Raw genomic sequence first — 22,589 nt, forward strand, 5'->3', positions numbered from 1 at the left:
ATTCAAATGGCTCTAACTCCTCCAATGCTTTGGCCAAACCTGACTTGTAACTAACACAACCTTACTCAAGTCACAGGTTAGAGTTGAGATGAGAATGAGTTGAAGACAGGATCAATTGGGATCAACCTTGCGTGACACATGCCCCAATAGTTGAGTTCAATCACAGTTCCCAAAAGAAATCACGGTATGGCACTCTCTAGAGAGTGCCACAAATTCCCCCCTGGTGATGGATGATGCAAATAAAAAATTGTAGCAGTAGGATTGAAGACAGATGGAGGGCTTCAAAATAACACAAGGGCAGAGGTTTTGGGTGAAAGGGTGCTGAGAGGACCTGGGGGCAAATATTTACACCACAAAAAATGTTGAATTTTTACCTCATTATCCACACCAAATTGGGGTTGTTGGGCCCAATTCCCTCCCTGCAGTTGGCGCAATGCAACTGGGGTGTGGCCAATCCAGCCCAATCCAGCCACCTTCTGGCTACTCAACCCAAGCTACATATGCACCCCCATAGGGAATTGAGACTTGTGTTAGCTCAAACCAGGTGATGATGTGAGCTTGACTAAGATCAGTCACATTTTTCAGGTTAAGTTGACAATTTCAGGGAACTTAACCTAGCTGGCAATTGAATTGGTCCTGGCTGACCCAGGGTCAACAAAACTAAGGCTTGATTTCAGGTTTAGGTTCACTCAATTTAGCTATCCTAAACATGAAATTTAGCCTCAGGCTAGGGCATTTCTGATGTCAGTTAGCCTGAAACTGACCCAACAAATGTGTCTGCCCAGCTGAAATAGCCTCAGTCAGCTAACCTGCCCACAAAAACCAGGCTTAATTGACCTGGAAATCTAGCCAAAAAATGTGAATACTCTAAGCCTCTCTGAGGAGGCACAAATCACCTCCAAAGGAGAGGCCTACCTCCATTTTCACACCATTGGCCCTACAGACTCAAGATTTTCTGATAAAAATCCCTATCTTCTTTTCAAAATGTTTTTACAATTGTAGTATTTTATCAAGAAGAAACAAACTTGTAGACAGATTTTTTTCATTTCATGGTTCTTTACCTTACTAGTGACTCACAAAATTACTGGTCCATGAAGTGGTTCTGAAGTGGTGTTTAGGTATTTTTGAGCTCAAAACTTGAGAGTTCCTGAGCTCACACAACCTCAGGGGGGGCAGATTGGTTACAGAAATCTGCCATGAAAAACAGTTACCGGATGTTTCTTTCCAGCGGGATGGATATGGAGGTTGAAGTGGGGGAAAATAAGCTAAGAAGCTTGTGATTTCAATGGTCCCAAAGGCACAAAAAAATCAGAGGTTCACAGGGAGGTGTTGGGTAAAATAGGGGAGTGTGACACATTCCCTGCCATCTTGCTTGATTCCGCAGGGTGAGACACACCATTTGGAGGCATGTCCCTACTTTGGAGGTCGCCAGTGCTACTCTCGTCCGAGGAGGGACTTGTGTTTCGATGATGATGATCCGAGTGGGCTGGGTCTCCCGCCGCATCCGCAGTGAGAGCCGCCTGCCTGTATTCGATCTGCGCGGCGCCCCGCGCACCGCAACAGAGCACGAAACCCAATGACTGCAACGTCCCGATTGACTGAGCAACTAGCTCGATCTCGACTTCGACTTCACGCGATATTTGTGTCGTTTTGAAGGCCTGCCGTCATTCAGTCATCTTGAATCCATCCGATTCCCCAAGGATCGGTCTTCGCGTCAAGCTTCAGCTAACTTGACGCCTCTCGCAACATGGCTCAACCACCACCCTCGGTTCCTCCCAATAATCATAATCTCAATCACCCATTACCCGTACCCCCAGCGTCATCTTCATCCTCGTTTGTTCCAGCTCCACCTCATATCGCACCTCATGGACTTCCTGCACCCCCTCACCTGTCTGGAATGCCTCCAGTCTCATACCAAGTTGGTCATTAACTGCGACTTCCGTTTTGACTAAACAAGCATAAATCACAATTAACATGATTTTTCTTCTGTTTAGGAACCTGCTCAAATGACCCAAGAGGAATTAGACGCCAAAGCCAAGAAATGGACCCAGTTTCAACAGCGTAAATATGGCGATAAACAAGTCAAAACAAGCTTTGTTGATACCGGGAAGCAAGAAATGCCCCCCGAACGTAAGTGGCTTGTGTGACGGTTAATTGTTTCTCACCACGGGGAAGCCTCCGATTCAAGTCCTCAAGGTTACCACTTACACGTGCTCTCTATTCATCCAGACGTCCGGAAAATCATCAAGGACCATGGGGATCTCTCAAATCGCAAGTTTCGGACCGACAAGCGAGTTCACTTGGGGGCTTTAAAATATGTCCCACACGCTGTTATGAAGCTTCTCGAAAATATGCCCATGCCTTGGGAGCAGGTTCGGTGCGTGATGATCATCTTCATGAACGTGACACGAAATCTCGGGCTTGCTGACCAAGTCATCACTCATTTTCTTTCTTATAAATTTTCAGTGAGGTTCCTGTCATCTACCACATCACTGGTGCGATTACCTTTGTCAATGAAGTCCCAAAAGTCATCCCGCCTGTCTATCATGCTCAATGGGCTTCAATGTGGCTATCGATGCGACGAGAAAAGAGAGATCGACGTCACTTCAAGCGAATGCGTTTCCCTCCGTTTGACGATGAAGAGCCCCCCCTTGATTATGGTGACAACATTCTCGACACGGAACCCCTTGAAGCTATCCAGATGGACTTGGACGAGGAAGAGGACGCGCCGGTGTTTGATTGGTTCTATGATCACAAACCCCTCATCAAGAAGTACAAAGGTGTTCAATATGTCAATGGTTCCAGCTATAAATCCTGGCAGCTCGACTTGGGAATGATGAGCACGCTGTATCGAATTGGGAGAAACTTGCTCAGTGATTTCATTGACAACAACTATTTCTACCTCTTCGAACCCAAGGCATTTTTTACCGCCAAAGCTATGAACATGGCTATCCCAGGAGGGTGTGTACTAAGCCCATTACTCCTCAAAGTGCATGCCGTTAATGCTAAGTCACTTTTGGTAGTGCTCGATTTGAACCGTTACACCGTGACGCCGAATCTTACGATGATGATTGGAACGAGTTTAACGACATCAACAAGGTTATTATTCGCCAGCAAATCCGAACTGAATACCGAGTCGCTTTCCCTCATCTTTACAACTCCAGGCCTCGTAGCGTTCACATCCCCAAATACCATGAAGTCAAAAATCTGTTCATCAGAGTGGAAGATCCAGACCTACCCACTTTCTACTTTGATCCTATCATTCATCCGATTGTGAGTATCTCATAAAGAGGGTTTTTTCTTTCAATCGCATCACCGTTAGATACGCTGATGCTCTTGTCAACACTATGAAGTCTTCGCGCGCTGTAGCTCCACAAAATCAGGGAGTCTCGCATGAAGAAGAGATCTTCGGCGATGCGGATGAAGATGACTTCCAACTTCCCGACGACCTCGAGCCGTTTCTGGCCGATAAGCCAATCGCGGATGACAACACCACTTCAGCAATTGCCATGTGGTGGGCTCCTTATCCGTACAACCATCGTAGCGGGAGAACGATCAGGACTCTGGATGTTCCGCTCGTTAAGAACTGGTACATGGAGCATTGCCCCCCAGGAATGCCTGTGAAAGTTCGAGTCTCATATCAAAAACTGGTAGGTCCATGTCCCAACACCTCGATTTCATCGATCGCTGCTGATCATTTTCCTCTGTTAGTTGAAAAACTACGTCCTAAACGAGCTTCACAAAAGGAAGCCGAAACCGCAATCGAAAAAGTATCTGTTCCGCCAATTGAAGAACACCAAATTCTTCCAGACCACTCGATTAGACTGGGTTGAGGTGGGATTGCAAGTTTGCCGACAAGGTTACAACATGTTGAATCTATTGATTCACCGTAAAAAGTAAGTACAAGCGTTGAATTCTTTAGAAACTCGGTTGGTCGCTTTAGTGACTCACCTATCCGATCAACTTAGCCTCAACTACTTGCATCTCGACTACAACATGAATCTCAAGCCTGTCAAAACTCTTACGACGAAGGAACGAAAGAAGTCGCGATTCGGAAATGCGTTCCATTTATGCCGAGAAATCCTTCGATTGACCAAGTTGATTGTCGATTGTCACGTTCAATACCGTTTAGGAAATGTGGATGCATTCCAATTGGCTGATGGCTTACAGTTCACGTTTGCACACGTTGGTCAACTCACGGGAATGTACCGGTACAAATACAAACTGATGAAGCAAATCCGACAATGTAAAGACTTGAAGCATTTGATCTATTATCGCTTCAATACCGGCGCAGTTGGAAAGGGTCCTGGTGTAGGATTCTGGGCTCCTGGATGGAGGGTGTGGCTGTTCTTCATGCGTGGGATCGTGCCACTATTGGAGCGATGGCTTGGAAATCTGCTCGCCAGACAGTTTGAAGGTCGTAATAGTAAAGGCGTGGCTAAAACAGTGACTAAACAGCGTGTGCGTATATGTATGATTTCTCCCCTCAATTCTCGCTCGTTTCTGATTAGTTGTTCTCTTCTGAACGGACACATTCCAGGTTGAAAGGTCAGCATATTCCAACTTTGTTTGGTAAAATACGCAACTAATCACTTGTTTCTTCTCCAGTCACTTTGATTTGGAGTTGCGTGCAGCAGTCATGCATGATATACTGGGTAAGTGTATCTTTCCAGCCAGTTTGACTGTGGCAGCACACGCACTAACACGTTTCTCTGTTAGACATGATGCCGGAAGGATTGAAGCAAAACAAGTCTAAGACTATCTTGCAGCATTTGTCTGAGGCCTGGCGATGTTGGAAGGCGAACATACCTTGGAAAGTACCCGGAATGCCCACGGCGGTTGAGAACATCATATTGAGATATGTGAAGTCTAAGGCTGATTGGTGGACATCCGTCGCGCACTATAACCGAGAGCGAATCAAACGTGGCGCCACGGTAGACAAAACCGTCAGTAAGAAAAATTTGGGCCGATTGACTCGTGAGTAGTGTCATCATGACCTGGCCTATGAGTTTGTTCGTCATTCAACTCCCTTGCTTTGTTCAACAGGACTGTATCTCAAAGCCGAGCAAGAGAGACAGAATAGTTATCTCAAGGACGGTCCTTGTACGTCAACTGTTTGATTCTCCGCCCATGTCATGGAAGCTTATTGAATTTGAATCTCTCGATATCAGATGTTACGGCTGAAGAGGCCGTAGCCATATATTCCGCGACCGTCCACTGGCTCGAGAGTCGCAAGTTTGCGCCGATTCCATTCCCCCCACTGAATTACAAGCACGACACCAAACTGTTGGTCTTGGCTCTTGAAAAGCTCAAGGAGGCATATTCGGTCCAAGGACGACTGAATCAAAATCAGCGAGAAGAGCTGGGTAAGATTGCCCTCTCGAATGAAATTAATGGTCATATTGGTTGTCTGATTATCTTTCCGGGTAAACAATTTGTTTTTGTAGCACTGATCGAACAGGCTTATGATAATCCTCACGAGACCCTCTCCCGTATCAAACGGTTACTCTTGACTCAAAGAGCCTTTAAAGAAGCAGGGCTCGAGTTTTTCGATAGTACGTTTTCGCTCGTATCAATCTCCTTTCATTCCAGTCCTAATGTCCCTTGGGCCTCCTGCAGCATACGACAAATTGATTCCTGTATACGACATCGAACCTATTGAAAAGATTACGGACGCCTACTTGGATCAATTTCTGTATTGTAAGTTTCGCGATTGTCGCCCTATTTAAGCGCCACATTCACTAAACCTGACCATGGGGGTCAATGTTTTCTTCAGTTGAGGCCGACAAGCGTGGCTTGTTTCCGGCCTGGATCAAACCGGCCGATACTGAACCGCCACCCTTACTCGTGTACAAATGGTGCCAAGGAATCAACAATCTACACGAAGTATGGGAGACTGCTGATGGCGAATGTAACGTGATGCTCGAAACCCAGTTGTCGAAACCCTACGAAAAGATGGATTTGACGTTGTTGAACAGATTGCTACGATTGATCATGGACCACAATTTGGCTGATTATATAACTGCCAAGAATAACATCGTTCTGACCTATAAAGACATGAGCCATGTCAACTCGTACGGTCTGATCAGAGGGTTGCAATTCTCAAGCTTTGTGTTCCAGTTCTACGGTCCGCAATCTTCCTTCGATTTTCCTTTAATGTAACAGAAACTGATTTGAGATGTGTTTACAGGATTGGTCTTGGATTTATTAATTATGGGCTTACAACGAGCAAGTGAAATGGCCGGTCCTCCAGCCATGCCTAACAATTTCCTCCAATATCGAGACACTTCCACCGAGGTTCGACATCCGATCAGACTCTATGCTCGATATGTCGATAAGATTCATATCCTCTTCCGCTTTACTGCTGAAGAATCTCGAGACCTGATCCAGAGATTCTTGTCTGCCAATCCTGGTAAGTTGGTTTCTACCCGTCTCTAGCTGCTTCAGGTCTCTCCCCATTACTGATTCGACCAAACATACCCTTTAGATCCAAATAACGAGAATATCATTGGGTACAACTCTAAGCGATGTTGGCCACGTGACTGTCGTATGAGGTTAATTAAACACGACGTCAACCTCGGGAGAGCGGTTTTCTGGGATATCAAGAATCGTCTTCCTCGCTCGCTCACCACTATCGAATGGGTTGACACGAATGCTAGTGTCTATTCTAAAGACAACCCGCAATTGCTTTTCAGTATGAGTAACTTTGAAGTTCGAATTCTTCCTAAAATTCGGAATGTCGGTGAAGCATTTACCCTCAAAGACGGCGTGTGGAACTTGGTTAACGAAGCTACCAAAGAGAGGACTGCCCAGGCTTATCTCCGAGTTAGCGATTATGGTATCGATCAGTTCCACAATCGAATCAGACAAGTCTTGATGGCTTCCGGATCGACCACCTTTAGTAAGATTGTGAACAAGTGGAATACTGCGATTATCGGATTGATGACCTACTATCGAGAAGCGGTGATTCATACCAATGAAATGTTGGATCTCCTCGTGAAAAGTGAAAACAAGATCCAAACGCGTGTGAAGATCGGTTTGAATTCCAAGATGCCTTCTCGATTTCCGCCCGTCGTCTTCTACACGCCCAAGGAACTAGGTGGATTGGGCATGTTGTCCATGGGACATATTCTGATTCCCGCGTCCGACCTTCGATGGTCGAAGCAAACGGACACTGGCATCACTCACTTCAGGAGCGGAATGAGCCACGAGGAAGATCAATTGATCCCCAACTTGTATCGATATATCCAACCGTGGTCCTCCGAATTCGAGGATTCTGCGCGAGTCTGGTCGGAATACGCGATGAAGAGAAAAGAAGCCAATTCTCAGAATAGGCGACTGACCTTGGAAGATTTGGAAGATAGTTGGGATCGGGGTATTCCGAGAATCAACACCTTATTCCAAAAGGATCGACATACGCTAGCCTACGATAAGGGCTGGAGAGTCCGAACGGATTGGAAGCAGTATCAATTGTTGAAACACAATCCGTTTTGGTGGACCAACCAAAGACACGACGGAAAGTTATGGCAGTTGAACAACTACCGAGTCGATGTCATCGCAGCTTTGGGTGGTGTCGAGGGCATCTTAGAGCACACATTGTTCAAAGGCACTTATTTCCCGACTTGGGAGGGGCTATTTTGGGAGAAAGCCTCCGGCTTCGAAGAATCTATGAAGTCAGTCATCTCAGACTCCACCATCATGCTCCGAGTTACAACTTTTCTTAACCCTACCCCACTTGATTTGTTCACTTCAGATTCAAAAAACTTACGAACGCGCAGCGATCTGGTTTGAACCAAATCCCCAATCGTCGATTCACTCTGTGGTGGTCGCCCACTATCAATCGTGCAAACGTCTATGTTGGATTCCAAGTCCAACTTGATCTGACCGGAATTTTCATGCACGGAAAGATCCCCACGCTCAAGATCTCTCTGATCCAAATTTTCAGGGCACATTTGTGGCAAAAGATTCACGAGTAAGTCTGAGTGCTATTCAAGAAACTCCAATGATTACCACTTTGATTTAGTGATTCTTTTTACCAACCTTGCAGATCGGTTGTCATGGATCTTTGTCAAGTCTTTGATCAAGAGTTAGAAGCCCTACAGATTGAGACCGTGCAGAAGGAAACGATCCACCCGCGTAAAAGTTATAAGATGAACAGCTCTTGTGCTGATATCTTGTTGTTCAGCGCATACAAATGGAATATGACGAGGCCCTCTTTGTTGACTGATTCGAAGGATGTTTTGGATGGGACTACTAGTCAGAAGTATTGGCTTGATGTCCAATGTCGTTGGGGAGACTTCGACTCACATGATATCGAACGGTACACCCGATCCAAATTCTGTAAGTCAAATCTTGTATAATTGCCATCGCGCCTTTGCTGAAAAATGATTTGTTTCTCGCTCGACGAAAACCCAGTGGACTATTCCCAAGACAACACGTCGATCTATCCATCGCCAACAGGTCTGATGATCGGGATAGATCTGGCCTACAACTTACACTCAGCGTATGGACATTGGTTCCCGGGAGCCAAGCCACTGATCCAGCAAGCAATGGCTAAAATTATGAAGGCTAACCCCGCCCTTTACGTCTTGAGAGAACGAATCCGAAAAGGTCTCCAGCTCTACTCCTCCGAACCCACAGAGCCGTACTTGAACTCTCAGAATTACTCCGAGCTGTTCTCTAATCAGATCATTTGGTTCGTTGATGATACAAACGTATACCGGGTTACGATCCACAAGACATTCGAAGGAAATTTGACCACCAAACCTATCAACGGTGCCATTTGTGAGTAACACGTTTACTTCTGCTTGCGATCAGTCTTGCAACTTGTTTTGTCTGACTTTTCACACCTTTTACAAACAATTCGCAGTCATCTTCAATCCTCGTACCGGACAGTTGTTTTTGAAAATCATTCATACTTCCGTATGGGCTGGTCAAAAACGATTGGGTCAATTAGCCAAGTGGAAAACGTTAGTGATAGTCACCCAATAGATACCTATAATTAATCAAGCTAATATTCACTTATTTGATACAGTGCCGAAGAAGTGGCAGCCTTGATTCGGTCTCTACCGGTAGAAGAGCAGCCGAAACAGGTCATCGTGACGCGTAAAGGGATGTTAGACCCTCTCGAAGTCCATTTACTCGATTTCCCCAACATTGTCATCAAAGGTAGCGAACTGCAGTTACCCTTCCAATCAGCCATGAAGCTTGAAAAGTTCGGAGATCTCATCCTTCGAGCAACTCAGCCACAAATGATTCTTGCCAATCTGTTTGATGATTGGCTCAAATCGATTTCCTCCTACACTGCATTCTCTCGTTTGATCTTACTGTTGCGGGCTCTGCACGTCAACCAAGAGAAATCGAAGATCATCTTGAGGCCGAACAAGTCGACCATTACTCAGCCACATCACGTATGGCCAACGCTCTCAGATGAAGAATGGATGAGAGTCGAATTGGCTCTCCGGGACCTAATCTTAGCTGATTATGCCAAGCGTAACGCCGTCAATACAGCTTCATTGACCAGTTCCGAGATTCGGTATGTATCTCGTGTTGTCAAGTTTTTCCCGCTTCATTTATGTTGACCTTCACTGTCTTCGTCCTCTTTTAGGGATATCATCTTGGGTATGGAGATCCAAGCTCCATCTATCCAGAGACAGCAGATGGCAGAGATCGAAAAAACTGCGGAACAGGCCAACCAAGTGACAGCCACTCAAACCCAAACCACCAATGTTCACGGTGATTTGATTCAAGTGGTCACGACTACTCAGTACGAAACGCAAACGTTTTCGTCGAAGACTGACTGGCGAATCCGAGCGATCAGTTCGACGAATCTTCCGCTGCGATTGCAGCATTGTTATGTGCAGAACGACGATGTATCTGACTCCCTGCCGACCTTTGTGCTAGCCAAGAACATTATGAAGTCTTTCGTGTGCGCGGCAGATCTCAGGACACCTATCGCAGCGATCCTTTACGGTCAGGCAGCGCCGGACAATAATCGGGTCATTGAAGTTCGAGCGGTCGCTGTGATCCCGCAACGGGCGAGTCAACGGTCTATTGAGCTGCCGAATGCGTTGCCGAAGCACCCGCTCTTGGACGACATGAAGATTGTTGGGGTGATCCACACCCAAGCCCAAGAGTCCCAGACTCTGTCTCCAAACGATGCGATCCTCTTCTCCAAACTGATGGCTCAACACTCCCAGTTGGACGGCACTAGTATCATGTTGACCGTCGCTTTCACCCCCGGTTCCCTCTCCCTCTCCGCTTACGTCCTCACACCGAAAGGCTTTGAGTGGGGTCGAAACGCTGACCCTAATGCCCCTAACGGTTACAACCCTGCTAGCATGTCCGAACGTGTTCAGTTGTTGCTGAGTGATCGGATCTTGGGATCTACATTTGTGCCACAAGATGGAATCTGGAACGTAAGTAATCATTTCAAGGCTGGACCTTTCTACCAGCTTGATCTAATCATTTCTTTTTTTTTCTCTTTGAAGTACTCGGTGGGTCTTGGACCGAGGTTCCAAACAACGATGGAATACACGATGACTTTGGCTGGCCAGCCCATTCCTTTCTGGGACCCCAGCCACCGACCAAACCATTTCAGCGCCTTCCAAAATGTTGCTGCCGAAGAGGAACCAACTATCGATACTGCTGATCCGTTCGCATGAACACCTTCCTTTCTGGTGGATGAACTTTGTGTGATAGGCACCCCTTTCACTCATGCTCTTCGTCCTCGAGTCTATCAACATATGACCAGAAAATTTGGCAAGTATTGGACATAGGAGCACGAAGCTGTCTTGTTCCTCTTCTTAGATCTCCATTAAAAACTCATGTGATTCTGTAAAACGATGTTCGGTGTTCCTCATTCACCACTTTTCTGCTACATCTTTCTCTATTTTTCAACTCTCATATATTTTTGGAGAAGCAAAAGCACTCGCATCCATATCGAAAAATCACAAAACCCGCCGGTTTGATAATCCGCTTCTTCCTCCACTGCAATACATAGTTATCCTCTTGTCCGAATATACATTGATGTTTTCGGTCATGCTGAGGCTCTTTGGATTGATGTTCGTAATAAATCAATTGTGGGCAAAACAAAACTGGTGGAGTTGCAGAGGAATACATGTGTGCTTTCAAATAGGGAAATTCTCAAGGACTCTAGATGAAATCAAAACTGCGCTGCACCACAATGTGACTACGCTCTGAGAAGTATACAGTCAGAGGTAGAGTGGGAATAAAAGGAGATTGAGAAAAAGAAAAGAATGCATAATTACATTAAGGAAAGAATAGGTAAAGATGAGGAGGAAGACATTGTTAAAGAAATATAGCGGGCAAGAAGGGAACGGAAAACTAGACATAACTAACATGACATTCAAGTTCCAAACACACCCTTCTCCCTTCCCACCCATGATGAGTGTTTAGCAAAAGCTCCCCTCCCATGCTTTGTTTGTGAAATAGCTTGCAAGGAGCGGATCAGCGCCCCATGACCGAGTCCTGTGATGGTCTTCTGGCGTAGTCACTGCAGATTATGACTATTCCCCCTTTTTCCCCTCCATCAAGACCAATCTTTTTGGTTTCAGAAAGGATAAAAAGAAAGAGATCAGGTAATAAAACTGGTAGACATCTTTATGTTTCAAGTATTCTGTATGATTGGTTAGCTACGGAGCAGAAAAAAACAACCTGCAAAAAAAAAAGCGCTTCAGACCTGCGAATATCTGACTTTTTTTATATTAAAAGAACGAGTATGTATAGAGAAACAAAAAACGAGCTGAAATGTGATTTTTTCTTTTCTTTATTCAACAAAAAAAACACGCATAAATCGAAGTGGATATCTAGGTTTTTCTTTTATAGTTCGATTCTCCAAGAAGTGAGAGGAAGAGTGAAGTTAAGGATAGAAGTATCTGGTTTCTGTGTAAAGAAGAAAAAAAGTTCAATGGCAGCTTTTCAGCAAAGAGTGGGAGGGAGGAGGGACTGACTTTAGTAGCGAGATAGACCAATGAGCCTAGGATAGCGGAGACGCTAAGGATAAGAGCAAGGACGCTAGATACGATGATGAGGATGAACTTGAGGTCGTCGAAGCCCATCTTGGGTTTAGCAGTGAGCTGTGCGGGCGGCGGCTTGATGCCGATCCGGCGCAGGGCCGGCTGTTGGTTTACTCGGACGTCTTGGATGTTCGAGGCAATAGGGTCGTCGGAGTATAGCGGCGGCGGATTCATCGGCGTGATAAAACTCGGATAACGGTTCTCTGCCCATGCTATGATCTATGTAACTCACCGTCAGTTGTATGCTTATCGGTTATTTAGATTTGTTCCACTCTCACCTTCCCGACTAGCACGCATAGCTGCAGATAATTCGGGTCACTGGGATCGGCTCGTTGATGGATCCTATGGGCAAAGTCTACAAAGATGTAAGACAGGTCTCGGGGATTGATAGCTTTAGATATCAACTGTAAAACAGAAGGGAGCAAATCAGATGAAAAACTATGTGATATCGAAAAAAGAAAGAGAAACTAACAAGGGCCATTAAGCTCCTGCGAATCTTGACGTTTTTCTGGAAGACGTCCAAGTTTTCGAAGCACAATTCGAGTGTGGCGATAGCCATGACTTGAGGGATAGCACAGAAGTTGAAGATGGACTGATTTTTCAAGAGGGTCATGTATTCGAGGGCGTCGATAGCATGACTGAGGGTGTCGATAGTCATCTCGGTGAGAGCCCAGCGGGCCTGTTTCTGGAATTGGGGCTGAGTGAGGAGCTTGGGTTGGTCGACGAACTTGCGCCAGATAGCTTCGGGCCAGAACATCCGTCCGGCATCCACGTCCTCCCGGAAGTCGCGAAGGATGTTGGTCTTCTGGAGCAGCAGGCCCATCGAGTTGCTCAGGCGAAGCTGGTAGCCCAGCTCCGCATTCTCCTTCCCCGACTCCGAAAACAGCCGCGATAGACCCTCCCCCACTAACCCTGCTACGTAATGGCAGTATCCGTCAAAGGCACCCATCGTGTCGATCGAGAACACTCCCCCGCCCTCTACCGCCGTCCGTGCAAATCTTGCCATCCCCGATCCCATTCGAGCCGTCACGTCTACGATAATATTTCGATACCTGTTTCCCTCAAAATTGATTCCTCCAGTCGATCAGAAAAAACACCCATTCTATTTCTCGAGGCCAAAAGTAACTTTGGATCACTTACTTGGGCTCTAGAACTTGAAATTCTGTTATCACCTTGTCGAACTCTACCAATAGGTTTCGGTCTTTTTCCGTCGGACTACCTACAGCCATGAAGAGGTTGAAAAGGGGGGAATTAAATTGAGGGATCGATTGATAAAAAAAACAGGTGAGATTTGACAGGTCATTTTTTTTTGCAGAGGGTTATATAATTTGATGGTGACCCACATCCGTCGAAGTTCCAGCCGGGCTGATCGAGCTTTTGGTAGAAGGTTTTGAGGAGGGTTTCTTTGAGTTCGATGTTGATTGACATATCATCTTCGACGGTATCGAGCCCCCTGAGGACGAGATAAAAGATGCAGACCTGCACTCAAAAAAAAAAAAAAAAAAAAAAAAGCACATTGGTCGGTGCCCGGATTCCTTAGCCAGCACAAGAGGAGCTTTCCAGACGAGCCAACGTACGACTCGTGAGAGCTCGCCGTCGAGCTCTTTGATCACCGCACTGAAGCTGCGGCTCGTTTGGTCGAGGAATGTCCAGCATGCCTTCATGGTGGGCTCATTGATTCGAGTGATCCTACACAAAAAAAAGAACAGAATTCATTTCTTCTTGTTAGAGGTGCTCATGGAAGAAAAAAACGGAGACTGGACTCACTCCGGATGTTCTTCCAGATTCGGCGGGTCATACCAGAGTTTATGATTCACTAGAGCCTGGTTTGTCCGGGCGAACAGAGAATCAGTTTTTGGCGCAAATTATTTTTGAATGGATGGATGGATGGCTTACTTTGAGTTCTTGAGGGTGGCGGATCGCCAGCCAGACCAATCCGAGCAAGTTCATCGGGTGTTCAGTTGTTTTCGAGGATAACTATTTTCTGCAACGACTGGCTCCGATCGACGAGTGGGGCTTCTTCTTCTGGGACTGCTCTGACTCCGTTGGGGTGCTGGGGAATGTTTCACAGCAGCTGCTGGTGTAAATCAGCACTTTCATAAACACATAAAACCCAATCTCCAACGATTTATGTCATGATTTATTATTGTCCCAACCCACACTGAGCCCCTATTTCTGTACAGTCATACACAGAAGACATCCATCAGAGCGCCGCCAATCACACGCTTTGGGGTACAACTTCCACCCTCACACACCCACACTGATGAGTTGGCGCACGTACATTCACATCTAAATTGCAACTTCACACCAATACAAAACACCCAGCTTCCACCACGTGTATTTGGGCTTGCTTTGGGAATCGGACTGAATCTGAACTGCTTCGCATTCTATCGCATTTTAAGAACAAACATGTGGTAATTTTTTGAATAGGAGTTTAGTTCAACCAAGTTCACACATGGTTGGTGGGTGTGGATCGACATAAATCCATATTACACCAAGTTCCCATTGATTCAAGTCGTGTCATTATGCATACCCTGCAGATCAACTGGAGTCTCGAGACAGCTCGAGACTCGGACTCCCGATGTCTCGCAAGAGAAGGCCCGCCACGCCCAGCCCATGAGGTTCGGATCGCGATGGGGTGCAGGAGAGCATAGGAGGGTGTAAAAACAAAACGCACGCATTACAGCTTCCTAAGACCTGTTTTGATGACGAAAATTTGATTTTCCGCCGGAATACCGCCGGAGACTCAGAGTATAGAAAGGCATGTAGCTGAAATTAGTCATCTTCTCTTGAAAAGGGGTCCAACTGTTGTTTCTTGCTGAATGAAGACAAAATGATCGGTGTTGGGCTTGGCCGACTGACAAGACCACTCGACCGATTGCCGTCTATGAAGACTATTGAGAGTGACTGTTCTGCATTTACAGTGGAGAGAAAATTAATATATTGGAGGACTTCCCGTCGAGTCTGGGAGCCTCCCAGATCTCAATTTACACACTCATACTCTTGATTTTTGGTAGAAGGGAAAATTATGGTATTCATCAGCGTGCATAAGACTTAAAGTGACATCTCCCAGCCAAAATTGCAGTTTATGATTTTATGTAAAAAAATCTTATGCAATTTTGAATACCATAAATGTTTTCCTAACCCTACAGCTCATGACTTTCATGCGCACTGATTGTTGATTTAGTAGATGTCTTAATTTAGGAGCTGTAGGGGCATCTAGAGCTCTCTAAATGCCAACGGGAAGTCCTCCATTGACCTCCATAAACAAGTCCAAATCACACGAGCTGTTTGGAAACCACAACCAAAATGTGTGGCTGAGACCACCTCAGGAAATTCTGACATAGTTGCAAGGATGCCAAGTGAGTGGTGAGTTTTTTTGCAGGTCTTTCTCATACCTTTGGTGGCTGTTCTCAAATTTTTGGGGCTTATTACTTTAGACCTCTGCAGAATGTCTTCCAGACCATGAAGAAAAACTATTTCTTGGCTATTATTGAAAAGTAACATGCAACAATGGGAAGTTACGTTATCTGTAACAAAAAGTAATGGATAATGTAACTGAATTGGTGCCGTTATTGTTGCGCTAACAGCAGCGTTGTTTTAGTTACGTTATTTTTGATTTTTTTCTGTTTTAATAGACCTGTTATGTTATCCCCCGCAATCTGAGGAGGATAACACGGTTTTTTTGCCCATTTTACGGTGCTTTTACGCCAGACAACGCGGTTAGCACGTTATTGGCATTATTTTTTGCGGCATCAAGGCAGAAAGTCCCCTCCGTTACGTTATCCAAACAAGCGCAGGAACATTTCACCAGATAATGATAACACATTATCTAGTAACGGTGGGAAGTTAATTTACAAAAATCCCGCTGGATAACGTAACGTAAGTAACTTCCCATTGTTGATTCATGTTCAAGGGTCCTGGAAGTTGAACACTGGAGGACTTCCCATCACTTTTGAACAGACCTGGAATTTCAGATTTTGCAGGGAAATCTGAAATCTGGAACTCTGGAGCACTTTGGGGATCTTTGGGGACCTAGATTTCCCTGCAAAATCTGAAATCTGGCTGGTCAGATATGACTTTCCAGATTGACAGGAAGTCCTCCACTGGCTCAGCAGTTCCACTCCTTCTCAAGATGTGAAGCTTTTTAATATGCCCTTCTGGAGGCCTCCTGCAGGCCTTACAATTTACTTTTGGCTTGAATTCCAGATTGTAGGGATAGCTCAGCCACTAGGAATGATCCAAAAATCAGGCAGACTCAGACTGTCATGGACTCCTGCCAAAATCCTCCAATCCCAGACGCAATACTTGAGCCATGGCGTTAGAGCTGCATCATATCATGGTATTTGTAATTCTTGTTGAGAAAGAAAAAAATTGAAGGATATTGAGGGTAGCCACAGATAACACAAAACTGATGAATGATACACAAGAGGCAAATAAATGAAATGTGTTAGAAAGAGAAATAACTGACAATGATTCCTCATGAATTTGTGAAGCATTAAATTTGCCAGCGGAGAATTTAGGAGTGGGTCTTTGGCCCCAAAACTTGGGGGGAGAACTTCCAATTGCAGCCTGTACATGGGACGGGAAGGAAAATGGCATTGCGGAGTCTTCTGGTGCTTGGCAGTTGGCCAGGCTTCACAAAACTCATCATGGAAAAAAATGACCAATATATGTGAGCAGAAAATATTTGCTGCGCAGTGCGCACTCTCTTCAAACATTTCACACCCTACCTATTGTTCAAACTCAAGTTTTCCCAATTTACAAGTTTGTTGCTTGACATTGGGAGGCGGGCATTTGGAAGGGCCCTGAGGTATGATTGAGAGACCACTGATCTCCTCAAACTGGACTGAGTGTTGTGCCTGGGATTGTTTCACTGATCAGAAAGCAAGGATACTCTTCTCTGAGCAGTAATAGGCCAAAATCAGTTGGTTTCACTGATCACAAGTTGATTTATCTTCACAAGTACAAAATCTATGGGGAACTGCACTACAAAATGTGTAGACCTGTGTAGACCTATTTATAGACTGACAGATATTACCCCAAAAAGAGATAGGAATATAACCAGGGATCAAACATTCCTGTAGGGTTTGGACTCCTTGGCAAGGAAAGAGAGTGAAAATAGACTACTTGGGAAGGAAACAGGGAGAATAGAGAGAGATCATATAAACCCCAACATTTGGTTGGGGTAACAGACAGGTCCAGTTTGGACAACTTGAGAGACATGTTGGCAAGGGAGTTAAGCGGCGGGTGTGCGGTTCAAGACATTGACCTCAGCCGCAACCTCATCAGGGGTTGGGAGCTTGAATCCTTAGGATTTGCAACATTGTAAATTGTACTTTGACCATGCGGTGGTTGATCCACGGCTGCTTGTTTGTTGCTGGTGCGGCCTTGTGGGCACTGGTGAGCGCTCTCTTGGAGATGAGTGGAGCCTGGAGGTGAAGATGAGGGAAGATTGTTGAAACTCGCCTTGACTTATGACATATTCCAACAATCCATGTACTCTGTACGCGCTACTACTTGCGCTCACAATCCTGCGCCGCAACATGCGCAGAAATTCACAAGCTCAATCTCATTGGTTGAAACCTATTCCTTAAACATGTCTCACGCCTTGAGATCTCTCTCAGTTTCCTCATGAACCTCTCAACCTTATTCATCTGACTCAAGATTCAGCTCATCACCTTGTTGATCCTCTCTGCGCCTCTCCTCACTCAAGATCAAGACGTCAAGACATTCTCAAAACCTTGTCAACAAGTCTCCACAAAGCTTTATCTAGGATCACCTGTTTAGCTTCCCACTTGGTGAGAAATGCACCTTGCATTTCCCAAATCCTCTTCTCATTTATCTTTTCCTCAACCTACTAACACTCTTGATCTTTCATCAGTCATTTTCTTCAGATCTTTGTGCTCCTTTTTTTCTTAGCTCCATACTGTTGTCCTTATTCTCTCCTCAGGGTTTTTTCTCTTTCTTCTTGTCTATCTTCCCTTTGGTTCTCACAACTAATCCTCAATCCCAACAACTCAGCTCAACACAACATCTCGTCACACCTTCAATTCCCAGTTGTTCTTTTACAGATAGCCATCTGTCTCAGGGCTTGTTTTCTTATTAAATTAGTTTATTTCCTTCCTATAATGTTTTCTCATTCTTGTTCTTTTTTAGTTTTTGGTCTTTTGCTCTGAAATTCAGTCCCAGGTTCTTTAAAGATGAAGGGGAGGAGACAAGGGTGGGAGCAAACCAGGGGGGCATAAATAAAGTCCCAATCAAAGGGGGAAAAAAGTGGGTGCTGCAGACTGCTTCGATTCAATTTCCCAGCAGCTGACCATGCAAGGCTTCATGGTCAGCTGGTCAATGACCAAGCGGCTGTCTTTAGGGACTCTTACGGTTGGGCTGCCAGCTTGCATGCTGGGTAGCTGACCAACAGCCTGTGAGATTGTTGGGCTGCAAACAATCTTGGGCATTGGTTACCCGTTGGGTGACTGTAAAAGGCCTGGGAAACACCTGGTGGCAGTCTGCTGGGTGTGAATCAGGTCGGCCAGTGGGCAGCAGACCAGTCAAGCCAGGAACTAGAGATGGGTGCTTTGCATCCGGGTACGCGCGGCCAATTTTAGCCATTTCCTGGCATCCGCATCCACATCCGACAGTGGGTACCCGCGCGCGTATCTTTGGATACCTGCCCCTCAAAACGTGCTTACCGGTTGACTGCTGCATATGTCAGTCAACCGGGAGGCACTTCTCCTGGCCAACTGCTCCATATGGCTGTTGACTGGGAGGGACTTCTCTTGGTCAACTGCTGCAAAATGCTGTCATCCAGAAGGGACACCTCCAGGTCGACTGGACTGCTCAATATGGCTGTTGACCGGGAGGGACTCCTCCCGGTCAACTGCTTGATATGGGGAGGGACTCCTCCCGGTCGACTGCTTGATATGACTGTTGACCGGGAGGGATTTCTCCCGGTTGAATTGTGTGTATAGTTGTTGACCAGGAGGGATTTCTCCCGGTTGACTGGTATGTCTAGTTGTCAACCGGGAGGGATTCCTCCCGGTTTACTGGTGTGTATATTTGTCCCTCCCAGTCAACTGGTATGTCTAGTTGTCAACCGGGAGGGATTTCTCCCGGTCAACTGCTTGATACATATGCCTGTTGAACGGGAAGTAATCATCCCAGTTGAATATTGTATGTTGCTGTTGACCGGGAGGGACTCCTCCTGATAAACAGCAACATAGAACGGCTTTATGGCTTCCAACAGCCGGAGCTCCCATACCCTAGGGAGAGCGGATACCCGCCGGAATACACGGGTACCTGCTGGATTCTGCCGGAATCTCAGACATCCGCATCCGCTGGCGGGTACCCAAGGGCCTCCAGCGGATAGCGGATACCCGCAACGGGTTCTGTGCACCCATCTCTACCAGAAACTGTCTGATCGGCAACAGACCGGCAGACCAGCGGGGGATCAACCTTGGTCAAGGCATGGTCAAGCCACCATGGGTCCTGCCGGCAAAACATGGGCAGACAGGTGGCAGATTGACTGAAGTCAGTGGTGTACAAAAGGCCGGTAATTGACACTTGTGAGGTTGGTTCACTTCATGTATGTACAGTCATACCTCTCTGTGAGAATCAGAGTTACATCTTCTTTACACCAAGGGAGTGAGCTGACGTTGGTTTGCTGATTGTTTTTGTGGGCAACCTGACCCACCCTAACCCAGCCAAACCTTCTTTCTGGACGCCGTCGTGGTGTTGCGGTTTGCAGCCACAGTGTTGGGCTGACCACAAATGCTGCCACATATCTGACGGCAGCAGGGGCAGGTTGCTGACAGGCTGCCCTTGTTCAAACAAATCTCTCAGCAACTCTCCAGGTCCTGAGATTATGTTTTTGGGCAGCCAGGAGCGGCCCGTTGGCAATCAGCCGTCAAGCCACCTGTCATGTGATGGGTGCGTGGGATCATGTAATTGCACCTCTGCCGTGAGAGGCCGTGAGAGTCCAGGGATGAGACACTCGGAATGCATCAAAAAGATATTCCAAGCAAGGACTGAACCCATATTGCTGCAGCAGCCCGGGCTTGGAGGCGCTGCATCTTCCTACTTGGCCCCAAAGACCAATTGATTATTTGGAAGGTAAAATTTGAGGATAGTCTTGCATCCTCAAGATGGGCTGATCCAATTTTTTGTCAAAAAAAAACTCTTCAATTTTTTTTTCTTGATCTCTTGCATGGAAGAATAACCTCTGAGATGAATAGGAAATGCAATGCTGAGGGAGGCCTCAACGGCAAGCCAGCGGCAAAATGCGGTCATCCTGACCCGGGCGAGCCTTGGCAAGACAGCTTCCGGGTTGGTTTGACAGCCCCTGTGAGCTCAAGTCTCCAGTATCAGATGTGTCAGAAAAAAGACTGACCATTGTGAGACACCAACAACGTGCTGCCCTGCATTTGCACGGCAGCCCAACAGTGTGTCTTATGTTGTTGGGTTGTTGCTCCAAGGGAGCCCAGGACAAGGACGGCTACCGGGAGGCTGACAGGCAGTGCAAGTTGGGTCGAGCCACCAGGTCACTGCCAGGCAGCTGAACGGCAGGCTTGCGGCGGATTGACCAAGGTGGTTGCCTGTTGTCAAGAGGTACGGCAGCCTGACTGTTGCAAGACGCCAACAATGTGCTGCCCTGCATTTTCATGGCAGCCTGACAGGATGGAAACCCTGACGCTGTGCATTCACACGGTAGGCCAACGTGTGTCCCTTTTGTTGTTGGGTTGTTGGTCCAAGGGAGCCAAAATTGCTCTTGTGGTGTACAAGAGCAGAAAGTCTATCAAGGCCCTGTTTGGCAGGGTCCAGCGTTACATGCAGTCATAAGCCCAAATAAGGTTTATGGCACTTACTAGGATTACGGTGTAAAGCTCAAAAGTGTTCCTGAGAACCTTTTGCTGAGTGCGGAAAGGGATGTATGAGGAAACCTCTGCCTTTCCTGTGTCACTAGACACTAAAACAAGCCCCCCAATCTTAGATTGGAAGTTTTAATGTAGTGATAGTGGAGGTGCATCACCTACTTTGAACAGGTGGCTTAAGGGTTATGGTAATGTAGCTGATGTGTAAGTGTTGTGATGAGGTTGTAATTTGTATGTAAGGGTGTAAAACCACAATATAGAGTGGGGCTAATACTGTAGAGTGAGCAAGTATTGTACTGTTATGGGGTAAGCTGAGTGCAAGTAGTTTGCTGAGAGAAATTACAACTGGAGGGAGGAGAGCCTCCTTAAATAGAAAAGGGTGAGATATTTTAGCTCCAGGGGAACAAGAGAATGAGGGGTTTTAGCTGCCCTGAAAGCTACAATGAGTTATTTTGGCTGGTGGTTGACAGGTCACATGAGGTCATGATGTCATGTGAGGGGATTTATCTATTTGGAGATAGGAGGTGAGATGTTTTAGCTGGCCTGGCTTGTCAAATGATGTCATCTGCAAGCTGCATGAGGGGTTTTTGCTATCTTGACACCTGCATGATCCTGCATGATGTCATCTGTCAACTGTCAGACTGCAGCCCCTATTACACTAGTCTGCATGCACCTGCATAAGACTGCAGAAGCCTGCATCAAGTGTGCATGACACTGCATGACACTGCATGACATGTGCATAGCACAATGTCATGAGTGCAGCTGATGAGGTAGAGTACATGTAAAGGGTAGACAAGCTGTCAGGGTAGTCCATGTAATGGATTACATGTCATGGGTAAGTGTGGTTCATGTAACGGATAACATGACCTGAGTATGTGTGGTTCATGTAACAGATTACATGACCTGAGTATGATGTTTTTGAGTGTATGTAACTGAATGATGGTGTCTTGAAGGGGTTGTATCTTCTGATCCAGAGGGGTGTAAGGTGTGTTGTCCATGGTGTCCTGTGTAGTTTTGGCCTTAGAATCCAGTGGTGCTGCCATATTGGTTGATTTGAGAGTGTACATATGAGAAAAAAGGAAATTTTGAAATGGGCTAGATGGCTAACCATAAAGCATACCACAACGGTTGGCAAAACTAGCACCCATAAGTCTTTCCAAAATGCATGACAGAAGGGATAATCTTCACCTGCCCATCAATAAGATACGGGGTGGGTGATTTTTACATGGTACCACTTTACATTTACATGAGCATGTAAAGCTCTATGCATGTAAAACTGCAGAAAATCCCCCCTCCACGTAATTTTACAGTTAGTTATCAAAACTACCGGATGTAAAGTCTGAGCATGTAAATGGCAGTGTGTAAAAACACCCCTGCGCATCCGCATCCGGTAATTTCACACGCTGTTTGCTCACAAGCTTGTGTGCGGAGGGTGAAAATCTGCTGATGCACCCGGATATATTTAATTTTCCAACCGGCATTACATGATACCCGGTATACCGCTGCCAGACTATCCCTCGGACCCTCCCCTTGTACATCCCATGCACCCCCATCCTTCCTCAAACTGGCGCAACATCCTTGTACACGAACACCACGACCCACTCCATCCAACGGTAATGGTCCCAAACCCGCGTTCACCTTGCATTTTGGGTCGGTTGGATCAGCAGGCCCATCAACTGCA

The 22,589-nt window shown here is 46.2% G+C and overlaps 2 protein-coding genes across 2 annotated transcripts; one reads left to right on the forward strand and one right to left on the reverse strand.

Moving 5' to 3' along the window:
* Positions 1–1,747: 1,747 nt before the first annotated feature.
* On the forward strand, positions 1,748–10,664 carry PtA15_1A547 (uncharacterized protein; the record flags this gene model as incomplete). Its single annotated transcript, XM_053165585.1, has 25 exons — positions 1,748–1,918; positions 1,995–2,130; positions 2,230–2,377; positions 2,467–2,961; positions 3,024–3,273; positions 3,354–3,650; positions 3,712–3,896; positions 3,969–4,461; positions 4,541–4,548; positions 4,609–4,655; positions 4,720–4,977; positions 5,047–5,103; positions 5,172–5,366; positions 5,448–5,555; positions 5,620–5,700; positions 5,777–6,127; positions 6,191–6,412; positions 6,488–7,673; positions 7,754–7,972; positions 8,048–8,340; positions 8,416–8,784; positions 8,870–8,969; positions 9,035–9,535; positions 9,608–10,418; positions 10,491–10,664. 25 exons carry the CDS (start codon positions 1,748–1,750, stop codon positions 10,662–10,664), a joined length of 7,155 nt encoding a protein of 2,384 aa, XP_053016762.1.
* A 1,177-nt stretch (positions 10,665–11,841) lies between these two features.
* PtA15_1A548 (uncharacterized protein) lies at positions 11,842–13,988 on the reverse strand (the record flags this gene model as incomplete). The annotated part of the gene is made up of 9 exons (XM_053165586.1): positions 11,842–11,904; positions 11,973–12,257; positions 12,317–12,442; positions 12,511–13,090; positions 13,179–13,257; positions 13,382–13,517; positions 13,616–13,727; positions 13,806–13,861; positions 13,935–13,988. 9 exons carry the CDS (start codon positions 13,986–13,988, stop codon positions 11,842–11,844), a joined length of 1,491 nt encoding a protein of 496 aa, XP_053016763.1.
* Positions 13,989–22,589: the final 8,601 nt, after the last annotated feature.

The sequence above is a fragment of the Puccinia triticina genome, chromosome 1A (genome assembly GCF_026914185.1).
Source record: "Puccinia triticina chromosome 1A, complete sequence".
NCBI classification, from domain to species: Eukaryota; Fungi; Basidiomycota; class Pucciniomycetes; order Pucciniales; family Pucciniaceae; genus Puccinia; species Puccinia triticina.